The sequence below is a fragment of the Procambarus clarkii genome, chromosome 31, assembly GCF_040958095.1.
Source record: "Procambarus clarkii isolate CNS0578487 chromosome 31, FALCON_Pclarkii_2.0, whole genome shotgun sequence".
NCBI lineage: Eukaryota > Metazoa > Arthropoda > Malacostraca > Decapoda > Cambaridae > Procambarus > Procambarus clarkii.
The window spans coordinates 15,256,773-15,268,991 of NC_091180.1; the positions used below are offsets into that span (position 1 = coordinate 15,256,773).

Genomic DNA, 12,219 nt, shown 5'->3' on the forward strand with positions numbered 1-12,219 from the left:
AGTGCCGTTCTTGTCTCTTGGTACAAATTATAAATCTGATACATTCTGAGCTCAGTTCCAGTTTTAGTTATCCATCTGGAACAATGTTAACCTTCAATAAAGAAATTTTGGAGAGCTTCTGTGCAAGGGTTAGGATGAGCTAGCCTAAGCATTTTTATACCAATTTGATAGTTAATTTCAGTAACACGAGCAATAACATTCGGAATATTAAGTTCCTTTCTCATGTTAAGTATATTTGTGGTACGAGGGCACCACAAATGATTAACCTCAAGGCTTCGTACTGCAATTTGTTAAGCCCTCCAAGCTTTCTTTCAGGCATCAAAGCAAGGAGAGGTGCAGCATAATCCACTAAAGATAAAAGAAACCGATCACCAATATTCATTCTCGCAAGTTCACTCAAGATAACATGTCGGTTTGCAATATTAAAGGTAGACTTGAGATTTAGGAAGGTGGTATATGACTTTTCAGTGTGTAGGGTAAGAAAGGTGGTGATGCAATGATGCACACTCCTTCCATGCATGAAGCCATATATCTGGTGGGGTAGCATGGTTCTTATTCTATGGAGGAGACGGTTTAGGACCATTCTCTCCCATGTTTTGCAGATGCAGCTAGTAAGGGAAATTGGGCGGAAAGTATTCTCTTAATTTGGCTTGGGAATTGGAATGATTACACTGTTGGTTCATAAGATAAGAAGTTCTCCAGTAATGTAGCTGATAATATACAGCTCAAGAAGATTTCCTCGTACTAGAGGAAGAAAACGCAATATACCATAAGAGATACCATCGCCACAGGGGGATGTGGCTTTACTTGTCTAGGGCCGAAAATAATTCAAACTCAGTAAAGGGAACGTTGCATTCATCTTCTTTGTGGAGCATACGGTCAATGAGAACACTAAGGAATTTACCATCTACTCTATTACTAATTTTCCTCCGGGTATGTGAGTATGAGTCTGAAACATAATTGCAAATTTGTTTCTGTCCGAAACGCTATGGGTGGATGGCTTTGCAGGAATGTAAGATCACCACCCAATGTTCATTCTTGTATATAAATAAATAAATAAACGAAGCCACTGTACTGTTTCAAGTAAATTATTAATGCTATATAGGAAGAGAAAGATTTGTCCAGCTCGTTGATAATGCTATATAAGTGTCCCCTAAACATATTTTTTACAAACATAGTTGCGCTTTAGACCACGAGAGGCACTGCCATCGGCCAGGCGCGTCACACTTGCACCCGTCACACTGAAGTTGATATTCCTCTCTTGTCTAACATCTCCCGAAATGTTCATCACCTGTGTTGATAAGGACGAGATTCCCATCTTGTTCTCCTCATCCCCGAGGTGAACATCACAGTGTGGAGAGTCTCGCCCGGAGGAAGTAGTGTGTCTTGAGTCGCGTGTCTCCTGTGGTGAGGTGGTGACGGAGTTTTGTGGGCTGGATGCTGGAGAAGTGTTTGAGAGGCCATGTTGAACATTTGAAGAGGTTGTGTGTCGTGCAGGAGCTAAGGGTTGCTGATGAGTAATAGGGTTGACCATGAAGGTGTTGGTGTAGTGTGTGTGTGAAGGTTGTCCTTGGAGTGTGAGGTTGCAACCACAACCAACCTAAAGGTGTGCTGGTATTAAAGTTAAGGCGCCATGCACCTCGGCCACACTATATAAAACATTTTAGTTCACTTTGCTTAGGTGTGGTTATACTTTTTTATTATTATTATTATTATTAACAAGCTTAGGTATACACAGCAATCTGCTACGACCCTGTTCTATGTAGCTAGTTTTTAATCTACACTGTGTAAGGTTTCATAAGTTCGTTTAATGTCCCACATCTCGCAGGATGGTTAGTCATACATGGAAATGGAATCGGAAGAGAACAAGAAATGTAAGGCTATTAGCCCCCAATAAGCAAACTCTTGGTACAGCACAAGAATATCTTCCAATATTCCAAGTGTATGAAGTAATTACAGAGCTCCAAGTACTAGTTCAAGTACCTCATACTATTTTGTCTGAAGTCACTGGTAGCAGGACAATCAGATATTTATTTATATTATTTATTTATATATATACAAGAAGGTACATTGGGATTGTGAGGATACATAGCATAGTAATTACAATCTTGTAAAGCCACTAGTACGTGCAGCGTTTCGGGCAGAATATAGTGTTTGAGAGTATGTCTCGGCTCTTGTTCACAGTACATACACTCGGGGCTGCCATGGGGTCCCTCTGAAGGTCAAGCCCCCGACCCAAGGATGCAGCCTCCCAAAAGTTCTTCCTCCTGGATACTTATTTACTGCTAGGTGAACAGGAACATCAGGTGAAAGGAAACATGCCTTAACTATTTCTGCCTTGCCCCGGGATCGAACCTGGGCTCCTCATATGCGAGTCGAGTACAAAACCACTGTAATGCTGATTGCGTTAAATTGATCTTGTTTTTTCTTTCTAGGTAATAGTAACTTGCTACTTCAAGTGAAGTACTACTCCACTTGAAGTAGCTACTTCAGTAGCAAGTAACTGAAATACCAGGACACAAGTACAGTACTCGTGTGGGGTATATCATAACCAGCAATCGCTCTACAAGGAATCTTGTTCAACTAAATAAAAACCACTTTTGCCATACATTGTATTTCTATTAACATTAACATATTCTATACATTATTTACCATCAATAATTATAACTACTAGTGGTTAAGTCTTGAAAAAGAAAAAATTACAGTAATGTTTTACAACTGACGACCAAGTCCTGTTTAGAGATGGTACATTAATTTTCATATTTTTTTACCAGAAATAATTTTTAAATACAATTGTTAGGTTCTAGAATGTTCACTTCCTCAGTCGTGTAAGTCTATAAAAATAAAAATGGCATTATAAATAAATTCTTGTTGGATTTCTTTAATGTGGTATTGGAGCTGGTTACATAATAATGGGACTAATTACCTAAGTATAGTTACAGGATGAGAGCTACGCTCATGGTGTCCCGTCTTCCCAGCACTCTGTCATATAACGCTTTGAAACTACTGACGGTCTTGGTCTCCTCCACCTACTCACCTAACTTGTTCCAACCGTCTACCACTCTGTGAAAGTGAATTTTCTTATATTTCTTTGGCATCTGTGTTTAGCTAGTTTAAATCTATGACCTCTTGTTCTTAAAGTTCCAGGTCTCGGGAAATCTTCCCTATCGATTTTATCAATTCCTGTTACTGTTTTGTATGTAGTGATCATATCGCCTCTTTTTCTTCTGTCTTCTAGTTTTGGCATATTTAATGCCTCTAACCTCTCCTCGTAGCTCTTGCCCTTCAGTTCTGGGAGCCACTTGGTAGCATGTCTTTGTACCTTTTCCAGTTTGTTGATGTGCTTCTTAAGATACGGGCACCACACAACTGCTGCATATTCTAGCTTTGGCCTAACAAAAGTCGTGAACAATTTCTTTAGTATATTGTCATCCATGTACGTATTTAAAAGCAATTCTGAAGCTAGAAAGCGTGGCATAGGCTCCTCGCACAATATTCTTTGTGGTCCTCGGGTGATAGTTTTCTATCTAGAACCACCCCTAGATCTTTCTTTATCAGAATTCTTTAAAGATTTCTCACATAATATATAGGTTGTGTGGGGTCTATGTTCTCCTATTCCACATTCCATAACATGGCATTCCATAACATTCCATAACATTAAATTCCATTTGCCAAGTGACTGTGCCCACCCAACTGTGCTTGAGGGATAATAATAAGTTGTTACTGTTGTCTTGTCATAAGGTTAGCAACACAAATTATTAACCTATGCATTATTCTCAAGATATATTAATGTGAAGTACCAGTAATGTACAATAAATTATTTGTCCATAGAGTAATTGATCATTAGGTAAACCTGCAAGTGCATTATGGTAGCTAGTCGTCCCTAGGGGTTTGCCAGAGACCTGTGGATCGAGCAACATTCCTCGTGCATTTCTTCTACTCCCTAAGCCCGGCCCGTGGCCAGGCTTAACTTGTGAGAGTTTGGTCCACTAGGCTGTTGCGTGGAGTGGTCCGCAGGCCCACATATCCACCACAGCCCGGTTGGTCAGACACTCCAAAAGAGAACTAGATCATTTTCTCCAAGGAGATGTTCACTGTTGTTCCGGCAATATTTCTAATGCTCACTGTACTGGATACATATTATGAACCCTATTAATAATTTGGGTTTAAAGTTTTGACCACTTCTTAATTGAGTTTCATTAGTTAAAGCTTTTGTACAGATTCCTGGATTGTCATTGTTAGCATATACATATATAATTTGCTCTACTTAAATAACTTTAAACTTGAATTTTATCATTAGTGGTCCTTGCAGGAACTGTGAAGTGTACAATGTCAAAGGAAGAGCCTGGTGAAGATCTAGAGTCCATAAAGCGACGGCAAGCAGAGACACGCTTTAAGCTGAACCTTGCCAACAGACACATCAGTACTCTGTATACTCAGGTCAGTTCTTGGCTTGGTTTACCCATCACCATTTTTACTTTACTCATTTATATACTTCTACTATATTCATTAAAATATGCATGTACCATGCATGATACTACATATTTTAAAGGTAACTTTATAATGAATGAAATGGTAAGAGAAACAGGCATAGCAATGTATTTTTCTTGTCTTGTAAAAATAAGACTCGTGAAGGTACAGTATTTCTGCCTGGAGCCAATCGAGCTTGATCTCTTACAGTTCACGAAGTCGAGATTGCACTGCATACCAGTAGCTAGACAGTGCTGTTTGGTTTTGCAGTATCGTGCAATATGCATATTTAGGGTACCTATTGGGGCTAGCAAATTCAATCTAGTGGAAAGGATGTTACATAATATGGGCATTAAAGACTTCAAAGTCAGTTCAAGGTGGCTGCTCAATTTTAACAGGAGCCATTGTATATTTGAGGAGGGCGAGTGCTGATGTGGCCAGCCCATCCTCCTGTTTTGGTAGTACAGTACTTATAGTAACGATGTGGACCATAGTTTATATACTGATGTACAACAAAATTAGACAGTAGGAATCTGAACTGTTTATTAGACAAACTGGAAAACAAATTTTTACTTGTTGCTTTGACAAACTAAACTAAACAAACCTAACTTTACTAAGCTTAATACATATATCTGAGGTTTAATATCACATTTGACCCCGTGCCACATTTATACCTGGCGCCACCAACATTTAAACACTGAAAACAAATGCCTTGTCACAACACCATGATCAGCTTACACCATAAACACAACATACTGCCCTACGGAGCGGCAAGTCTTCCTCTAACGTACACCTCTGTTTTAGTCGCCGCTCCTCTATCTACAGCACAACGCAACAAGCATTTTTGAAACGTATCATCCTCAACATAAACGCGTCTCCCAACATCTGTACCGGTGCAGTCATCGGGAGGACAAACCCATCAGGCAAACTGCACCTACTAAAGTATTGAGGAGAAGAGGTTTAATATAGTGCATATGTGTACTATACTAGGCCTAGGACTATTTAAGTTTGTTTTTTTAGCTTCATTTAATTTAAAAAAATTCCTTACTAGTCAGTATGCAGTACTACCGTCTAAAAACTAAGTACATACGAATTCGAGACTATTGACGACCGTCATAATAGGTACTATCTAAACAGGAGGACGAGTTGATGTGGCAGCCTTGGAGTCACTAAAGATAACTGTATGGTGTGATGACCAAGGAGTTGAATTATTTTCAGGTTTACAATACAGTTGAAACATTATTGGAGAGGATCACTATCAGACAGACAAGTAGATTAGTGAAAACTATTCCAGACACTAAAGTTCATAAAGAATAGGTTTTTGCTATGGTTTGGTAATGCACTTAAAATGACAATTGTTGGGAAGGCTACTAAGCCAAGATCATTGCAAAACTACCTGGATAGGCTTCCACTAAAAATGCTTGGTTTATGTATACTGTTTCTCTTGGCTTGTTTCACAATAATTTTTTGCAAAAAAAAAAAAAAGTGTGAATGATTTCCAAATTCAGAAAAAGCTGAAGGCTGAAGTAAAAGCCTTAATAAATTTAGATTCAGGAAAGACCTTGGTTTAGAAAAAGGATGTTAGATCTACAGTATATGGAAGAAATTACTGCATCTTGGAACATAAGACCTAGGATAACTGGATTGTTTTGAGCATAGTCTAGATATACTGTATATAGGAATGATTTTTGGTGAAAATACATGAGCTATATTGTATTGGCCAATAGGCCTTTTACAGTTATCTTTATTCTAGTTTGTATTTATGTATTGTGTGTGTGTCTAATATATATTTATGTATTGTGTGATCTCATACACACACACACACACACACACACACACACACACACACACACACACACACACACACACACACACACACACACACACACACACACACACACACTAACTAAACAACTACAGGTAATATTCCAAACTTTTTCAGTTCATTGTCTTCAGAACTACAATTAGCTATTTAAAACACTTTTAGTTGCTAGATATGGAAGTTTTAAAATGATTTAACTATTCAAATACAGTACCTATAAACAGTAAATTTTTTTTAATAGGTGCAAGATCTGGAGGTTCAGTTTAAAACGGCCATCAAACACAAAAAACACTCGGCTCGCTACAATCTACGCCAGAAACTAGCAGTGATCATGGGTCTGAAAATTGTCTACCTCAATTATTGTTCAGTAAAGTCTCAGGAACTAGAACGTATCAACCAAAAACTTCAGTCTTTTACCGGCAGGGAGGAAGAGGCTATGGACACTGATTCCAATGAAGAGCCAAATTTGGCAATTTTGGAAATGTAAAATAATATGGAATGGGAAATCTATTTGTGTAGCATAAATTGGACTTATTATTTTAATATGTGGCTAATTGAAGAAGTGTTAGATTTGCTTCATTAGTGTGTGCTTCAGAGTAGTCTGGTGGCTGTTTTCTGCAGACTACTGTAGAAGAATTTCAATCATAGGTGCTTACCTTGGAAAAACTAATTTTCAAAACTTGAAAGCCAAGAAGTCTTAATATGGCGGAGTCTGACAGTGAATATGAAGAAGAGGAAACCCTAGTCATGGTAGAGTTACATGGGGTCATTGACTCAGAGATTTTTGCACAAGATTCTTTTGATAAGTTCAAGATACTGTCCATAGACTCTGAACACCCCATTTTGCAGGTTGAAAATTTTGTGTTCACGGGTGACTATGAACACACAATGGGTACAGCAGTTTTCTTTGAAGAGGAAGATAAAAGGGTTAAGAAATGTGATCCTGTATTTTGTAAGAAGCCGTCGAGAATGCTCAAATATGTTTGCAAGACTAGCAAGAAGCTCACAATGAAGCGAGTGTTTATATCGGAGAAGCTAGCTGAAGATGAAGATAACAGAAGCTTGAAGATGGAACACTCTGAGGATGGTGACCCGCTTGCTACAGGATGCAGCTTAAATGTGAGCGATGTTGTGTCGACTGATGAAGCAGAAGAGGCTCATCTAAATGAGGATGACTGTGTGAGTGACCCATTATCGGTAGAAGACATCGATACTAGTCACACAGGTGAAGAGGATCCTATAAGCAATCTTGAATTGATAGATGATCCTGAGTGTAGAGAAGTTGACAGTAGTATGATTTAGTTGAAATTAGGCTTGATATACAGTACTGTATTAATTTTGTTGCATTGACTTCAGCATAATCGGTACATGCCAAATTAACCTTTTTATACATTTTTTAACATACTGTACTACTTAACCCTATCTTTGAGTTATATGTTTTAACAATTCATTAATTGAAATTTAGAATATGGAAGTTAGAATTAGCTAATGTTCTTCAGGTACCTTCTAATATTTTGTTACAATTGTTTGTGCAATATATATATATATATATATATATATATAATATATATAATATAAATATATATTATATTATATATTATATTATATATTGTATATATATATTATATAAAATACTGTATATATTTTAATGGTGAAGGATCAGTCTTTCAACCTTCACATTTTTCTCTGGAGAGGAATAGGTTCAGTAGGCCTTGTAAGGAAAATAGAAATAAATATTTAACTACAGAATAGTTTTGAGTTTGATATCGGCATTGAATAGAGGTAACACTAAATGTTTACTCCTACATGTAATGGTTAACCACTTTGTACTGCTTTGCCACTGGATGACAACAAAATAGGATGGTTGACTACTATGGAATCCATGGAAATTCCATCTTAGATAGCGTAAAACAGAAAGTGGCCCATGACAAGTTTAATATTTTAGATTTGCCATATTTTCAAGGTGGCTTCAGTTTGTCTTTGTGGTTACTAAGAATTTCATTATATAATATATATATTAAATTATATATTATATACTTGCATATACAGGTATACAAATTTTAGGTATTTACAGTAATGTTTTGCTACTGTAGCTGCACAATTATATAGTGTGGTTCATGGCTCTTCTTCAGAAACTGCACTCCATCGATGTTCGTCTACAGTACTGTATTTAACTCAATTATTTCATGTTACCTTTAATTTATATTTTACATTTCCATTAAAATGGTCATTTAAGAACAAAATTAATATTAATGTGTTATCCTGATTTGTTGTTTTTCAGTCAGATGCTGAATGTTGTTTCTTACATTAGTGTTAAAAAAATGATTTTGGATGCTCTTAATGCAATACCAAAAGGAATTATTTTCATACTTTCCAGACCAGTAATGTTCTTTGAATTTTCAATATGGTGGAAATTAATACAGATATATTGATTAAACTAGGAAAATAAAAAGTGAATATTTGTACTAAACTTGGTGGTAATTTCCTTAATTATATGAAGCTCAAAATGTATTTGTGATAAGTGATTGTTATCAGGAGACCCTGTTACTGGCCCTCCTAATCCCATAATAAACGGTATTAATTTTGAATACAACAATGATGAATTTTGAGGTCTCGAACAGACGATGTATCCAGGTATTCAACGCCCCCCCCCCCCCCCCCCCTTCTCCAAATCGGTGTGTGCACAACACAAGGACACTATGATTATTACTTGAAACCTATTAAATTTATGTATGATGATACAGAACAAGAAAAATATTTAAGTTACTGGGTCATGTAACATTTGCATGATTAATGAGGCAAATTAATGAAAAATGAGGTTAGAGGGAAGTGATCTTGTTTCCTAAATCATATAACTTGTTTGATCTGCTTGATGGCGGTTCTGAGAGTTCTTTTCCCCAAAGCCCGGCCCGAGGCCACCAGGCTATTGCTTGGAGCAGCCGCCAGGCTATGGACGATTATAATCAGAATAATTTCACTTTAGGTGAATCTGTAATAACCATACATTTTTACCTTGAGAAAGCCTTTGACACTGCATTTTCAGATTTTTTTTTAAAGTGACCCACTTTATTATCTGCTTAACAGCAATGAATTCCACAAGGAAGTATTATAAGTGCTACTGTTCATAATTGTTCTTATGGAATCACATCCACCATTGCAGATGTAATGTAATTATTAAAAGAAGGCACCAAGCTGGGAAGGCTATGTAGCACCAAGTTCAAGTAAGTTTATTGAGACAAGGAAAAAAATACATCTCAAAGGGATAGAGTAGTTTAGGCTACTACCCCTATCCACTTCAAGTCCCTCAAGGGGCGCACAAATTCAGTGAGTACAAATACACAAATCACAATACAGTACAAGAATCCCATTTAACATTGCAGGTTAATATAGTAAGTACAGCATATAATTGTTACACTCTTGTGGCAAAATTTTTGTAGCTCCTAAGTATACTGTATCATACCATTATCACACATCCAAACAATTTGATGTGGTACACTACTTATTTCATTATTTCTATAGTTATCAATAAGTTGACACACTAATACATAATGTTCTAAGGTGTGGGCGTGCGGCATACTACATAATTTACACTCCTTATCTTTTTCACCGACATCAACACCGTATTGCCAGATATATTTGTATCCTAATCTTAATCTCATGTAAATTGAATCCTTCCAAGTAGACTTTCCTTTACCATAGGTTAGTTTAGTTCATTTATTATGCACCCCATACCCATCTTGTGGGCGGTAGTGGAAAGGGTTACAGAGGCGCATAATGGGCTCAGGGACTGAACCCCACAATTCATTTAGCTAAGCAAGTTACAATCTTGATGAGCTAGTTACAATATTCAATATAAGTCGTCACATCAACAATGGGTTCGAGATCGACCTCAAGTACAGGTTCTAAATTAAGCAACTGACATATGTGGAGAGCTAGTGTCAAAATTGATATGTTTGTCCTGCACACCGCCCCCCATCCAGTGGGCAGCGGTGGATAGGTTACAATCGCTTAGTTACTACCTACAGTTAGCAAACTGGGGATATTTGGCTAAAATTTCTGGTAGCAGATCATTTTGAATGAAATATTGACACATCGCTGGAACATTGGTTATAGAATTGTCTCTATATTCACGTATCTTTTTGCACTCCATCACATAGTGACGGAGGGTGTGCGAATAATTTTGTTGACACAGTTTACATTTGGTCAGGTCTACATCAGCAGATAATGAGAATTCCCAGAGATACTTGTAACCGAGTCTAAGCCGAGCAGTAGTAACATCTAGAAGTCTGCTGATTTTATTGGATGATCCATAGATGTGTGGCTCCTCTTGCATGATCTATGGATCATCCAATAAAATCAGCATTTTTATTTATTATTAAATAATTCTTAAGTGTATTACTACTCTCCACCATTGCCATTCTCTACTATTTCTTCACCCTCTTGGATCATCTTGATTCTTGTTTTTATTTGTTTCAAGGTTATCTGACATACAACATCAACAAGATTTTTTTCCGTGGCTCTCTTCGCTATCTCATCAACTATCTCATTCAACAGTATTCCCACAAGTGAAGGGATCCACATGAATCTTACTTTATACCCATTTTTTTCTAATTTCTTAACATTCTCTCTACACTCTATCACAATATTCTGATAAACTGGACGTCTGCTATTTAAAGACTCTAACGCTCCTCTACTGTCAATAAAGAAGCAGGCATTTTTACCACATTTGATTACTTCCTGTAATCCTGCTAATACTCCTTGGAGTTCAGCCTGAGTTGAAGAGACATTGTCAGTTAAGCGGCGGCTATATAATAGTATCTACAGTGCCGATGTCAGTGTGCTCCCTGATCAAGACTCCACATCCTGCCTTCCCATCCCTAGCTACTGACCCATCACAAAATGCATGTAGAGTGTTTTCTGTAGGGAATTTTCTAATTATACAATCATAAGTTGCCCTCAGCTCTCCCATCTCGTACATACTTTTTTCTTTTGCAAGGGAGTAATTACTACATCTACATTACAATCCTCCCATGGTGGTGTGAATTGTGTCTTAGGCAGAGCAATACATTCTCCAATAACATTATACTTTATAACATTAGAGCATAAGGTACTCGTATATGCTCTCGTCTTTATCATACATTGTTCTGTTGTTGTTTAAGATTCGCTACTCAGAACAATAAGTTCCAGTAGCACGGGCTATGGTGAGCCCGTAAGTGGAGGCTCTTTGGAGCCGTTATCTGTATTAGTGGCTGATACTAGAGATCTGGTGATGGATGGGGGTCTTCATGATGGTTTTCAGCCTGGAAGGCTGTCTATACCAGTTATGGAGCTGGTGGGGTTAGTGTAGACCTCTAGGTTTTCCGTTTTTTCTTTGCCTGCGACTTGGCTGAGCAGTGCTGTCGTTGGAGTTTGGTGACGTGGCCTCCATGAGGAAGTCTTGAACCGTGTAGGTGTCGTACTTGTGATGCGGTGGTGGAGCTCCTACTATGATTTCCTCGTCTGAGGAGTCCGTAACCTCCGTAGTGGGCGTTTTTGTCTTTCGCCTCGCAGCCTTAGGTAGGCTTAGGTGTCGTTGATTGGTGGTAATTGTAGCTATTTCGGTTGCGCTGGTGGTGCTGTTATCGTTTGTAGACAGTACGTCTGCTAGCGCTGCTGCTGAGATAGTGATGGTAGGAGTGCTGGGAGCTGGAGAGGGAATTACCTCTGTGTCGCCCGGGTCATGAGCGGTTCTGGAGTCGGTGTTGAAGTTGACCACCAGGTCGTCCTGGTGGTAGTCTCCGGAGTGGTAGAGGAGGCAGTGAGATTTACGCTAGTGGCTATGATGGGGGCCAGGCCATTGTCTATGTATAATGCGTTTAGTTCACTGACAAAGCACTGGTTGTCTGGTCCTGCTAGCCTTTCCGCAAGTCTAATAAGACTAGGGATAA

General features: G+C 38.1%; 2 protein-coding genes across 4 annotated transcripts; both read left to right on the plus strand.

Annotated features, from left to right (window-relative positions):
- Positions 1 to 1,199: 1,199 nt before the first annotated feature.
- On the plus strand, positions 1,200 to 7,004 carry LOC123758652 (uncharacterized). 3 transcript variants are annotated; one of them, XM_045743179.2, is made up of 3 exons: positions 1,200 to 1,339; positions 4,313 to 4,440; positions 6,534 to 7,004. In XM_045743179.2, exons 2-3 carry the CDS (start codon positions 4,330 to 4,332, stop codon positions 6,777 to 6,779), a joined length of 357 nt encoding a protein of 118 aa, XP_045599135.1. In that variant the 5' UTR covers positions 1,200 to 1,339; positions 4,313 to 4,329; the 3' UTR covers positions 6,780 to 7,004. The 3 variants fall into 3 exon arrangements, with proteins under 3 accessions (XP_045599135.1, XP_045599133.1, XP_045599136.1); XM_045743177.2 differs by having other exon boundaries at positions 1,253 to 1,407; XM_045743180.2 differs by lacking the exon at positions 1,200 to 1,339 and adding an exon at positions 1,458 to 1,481.
- Positions 6,995 to 8,762, plus strand: LOC123758651 (general transcription factor 3C polypeptide 6). Its single transcript, XM_045743176.2, has one exon. It carries the CDS (start codon positions 6,995 to 6,997, stop codon positions 7,592 to 7,594), a length of 600 nt encoding a protein of 199 aa, XP_045599132.1. The 3' UTR covers positions 7,595 to 8,762.
- Positions 8,763 to 12,219: the final 3,457 nt, after the last annotated feature.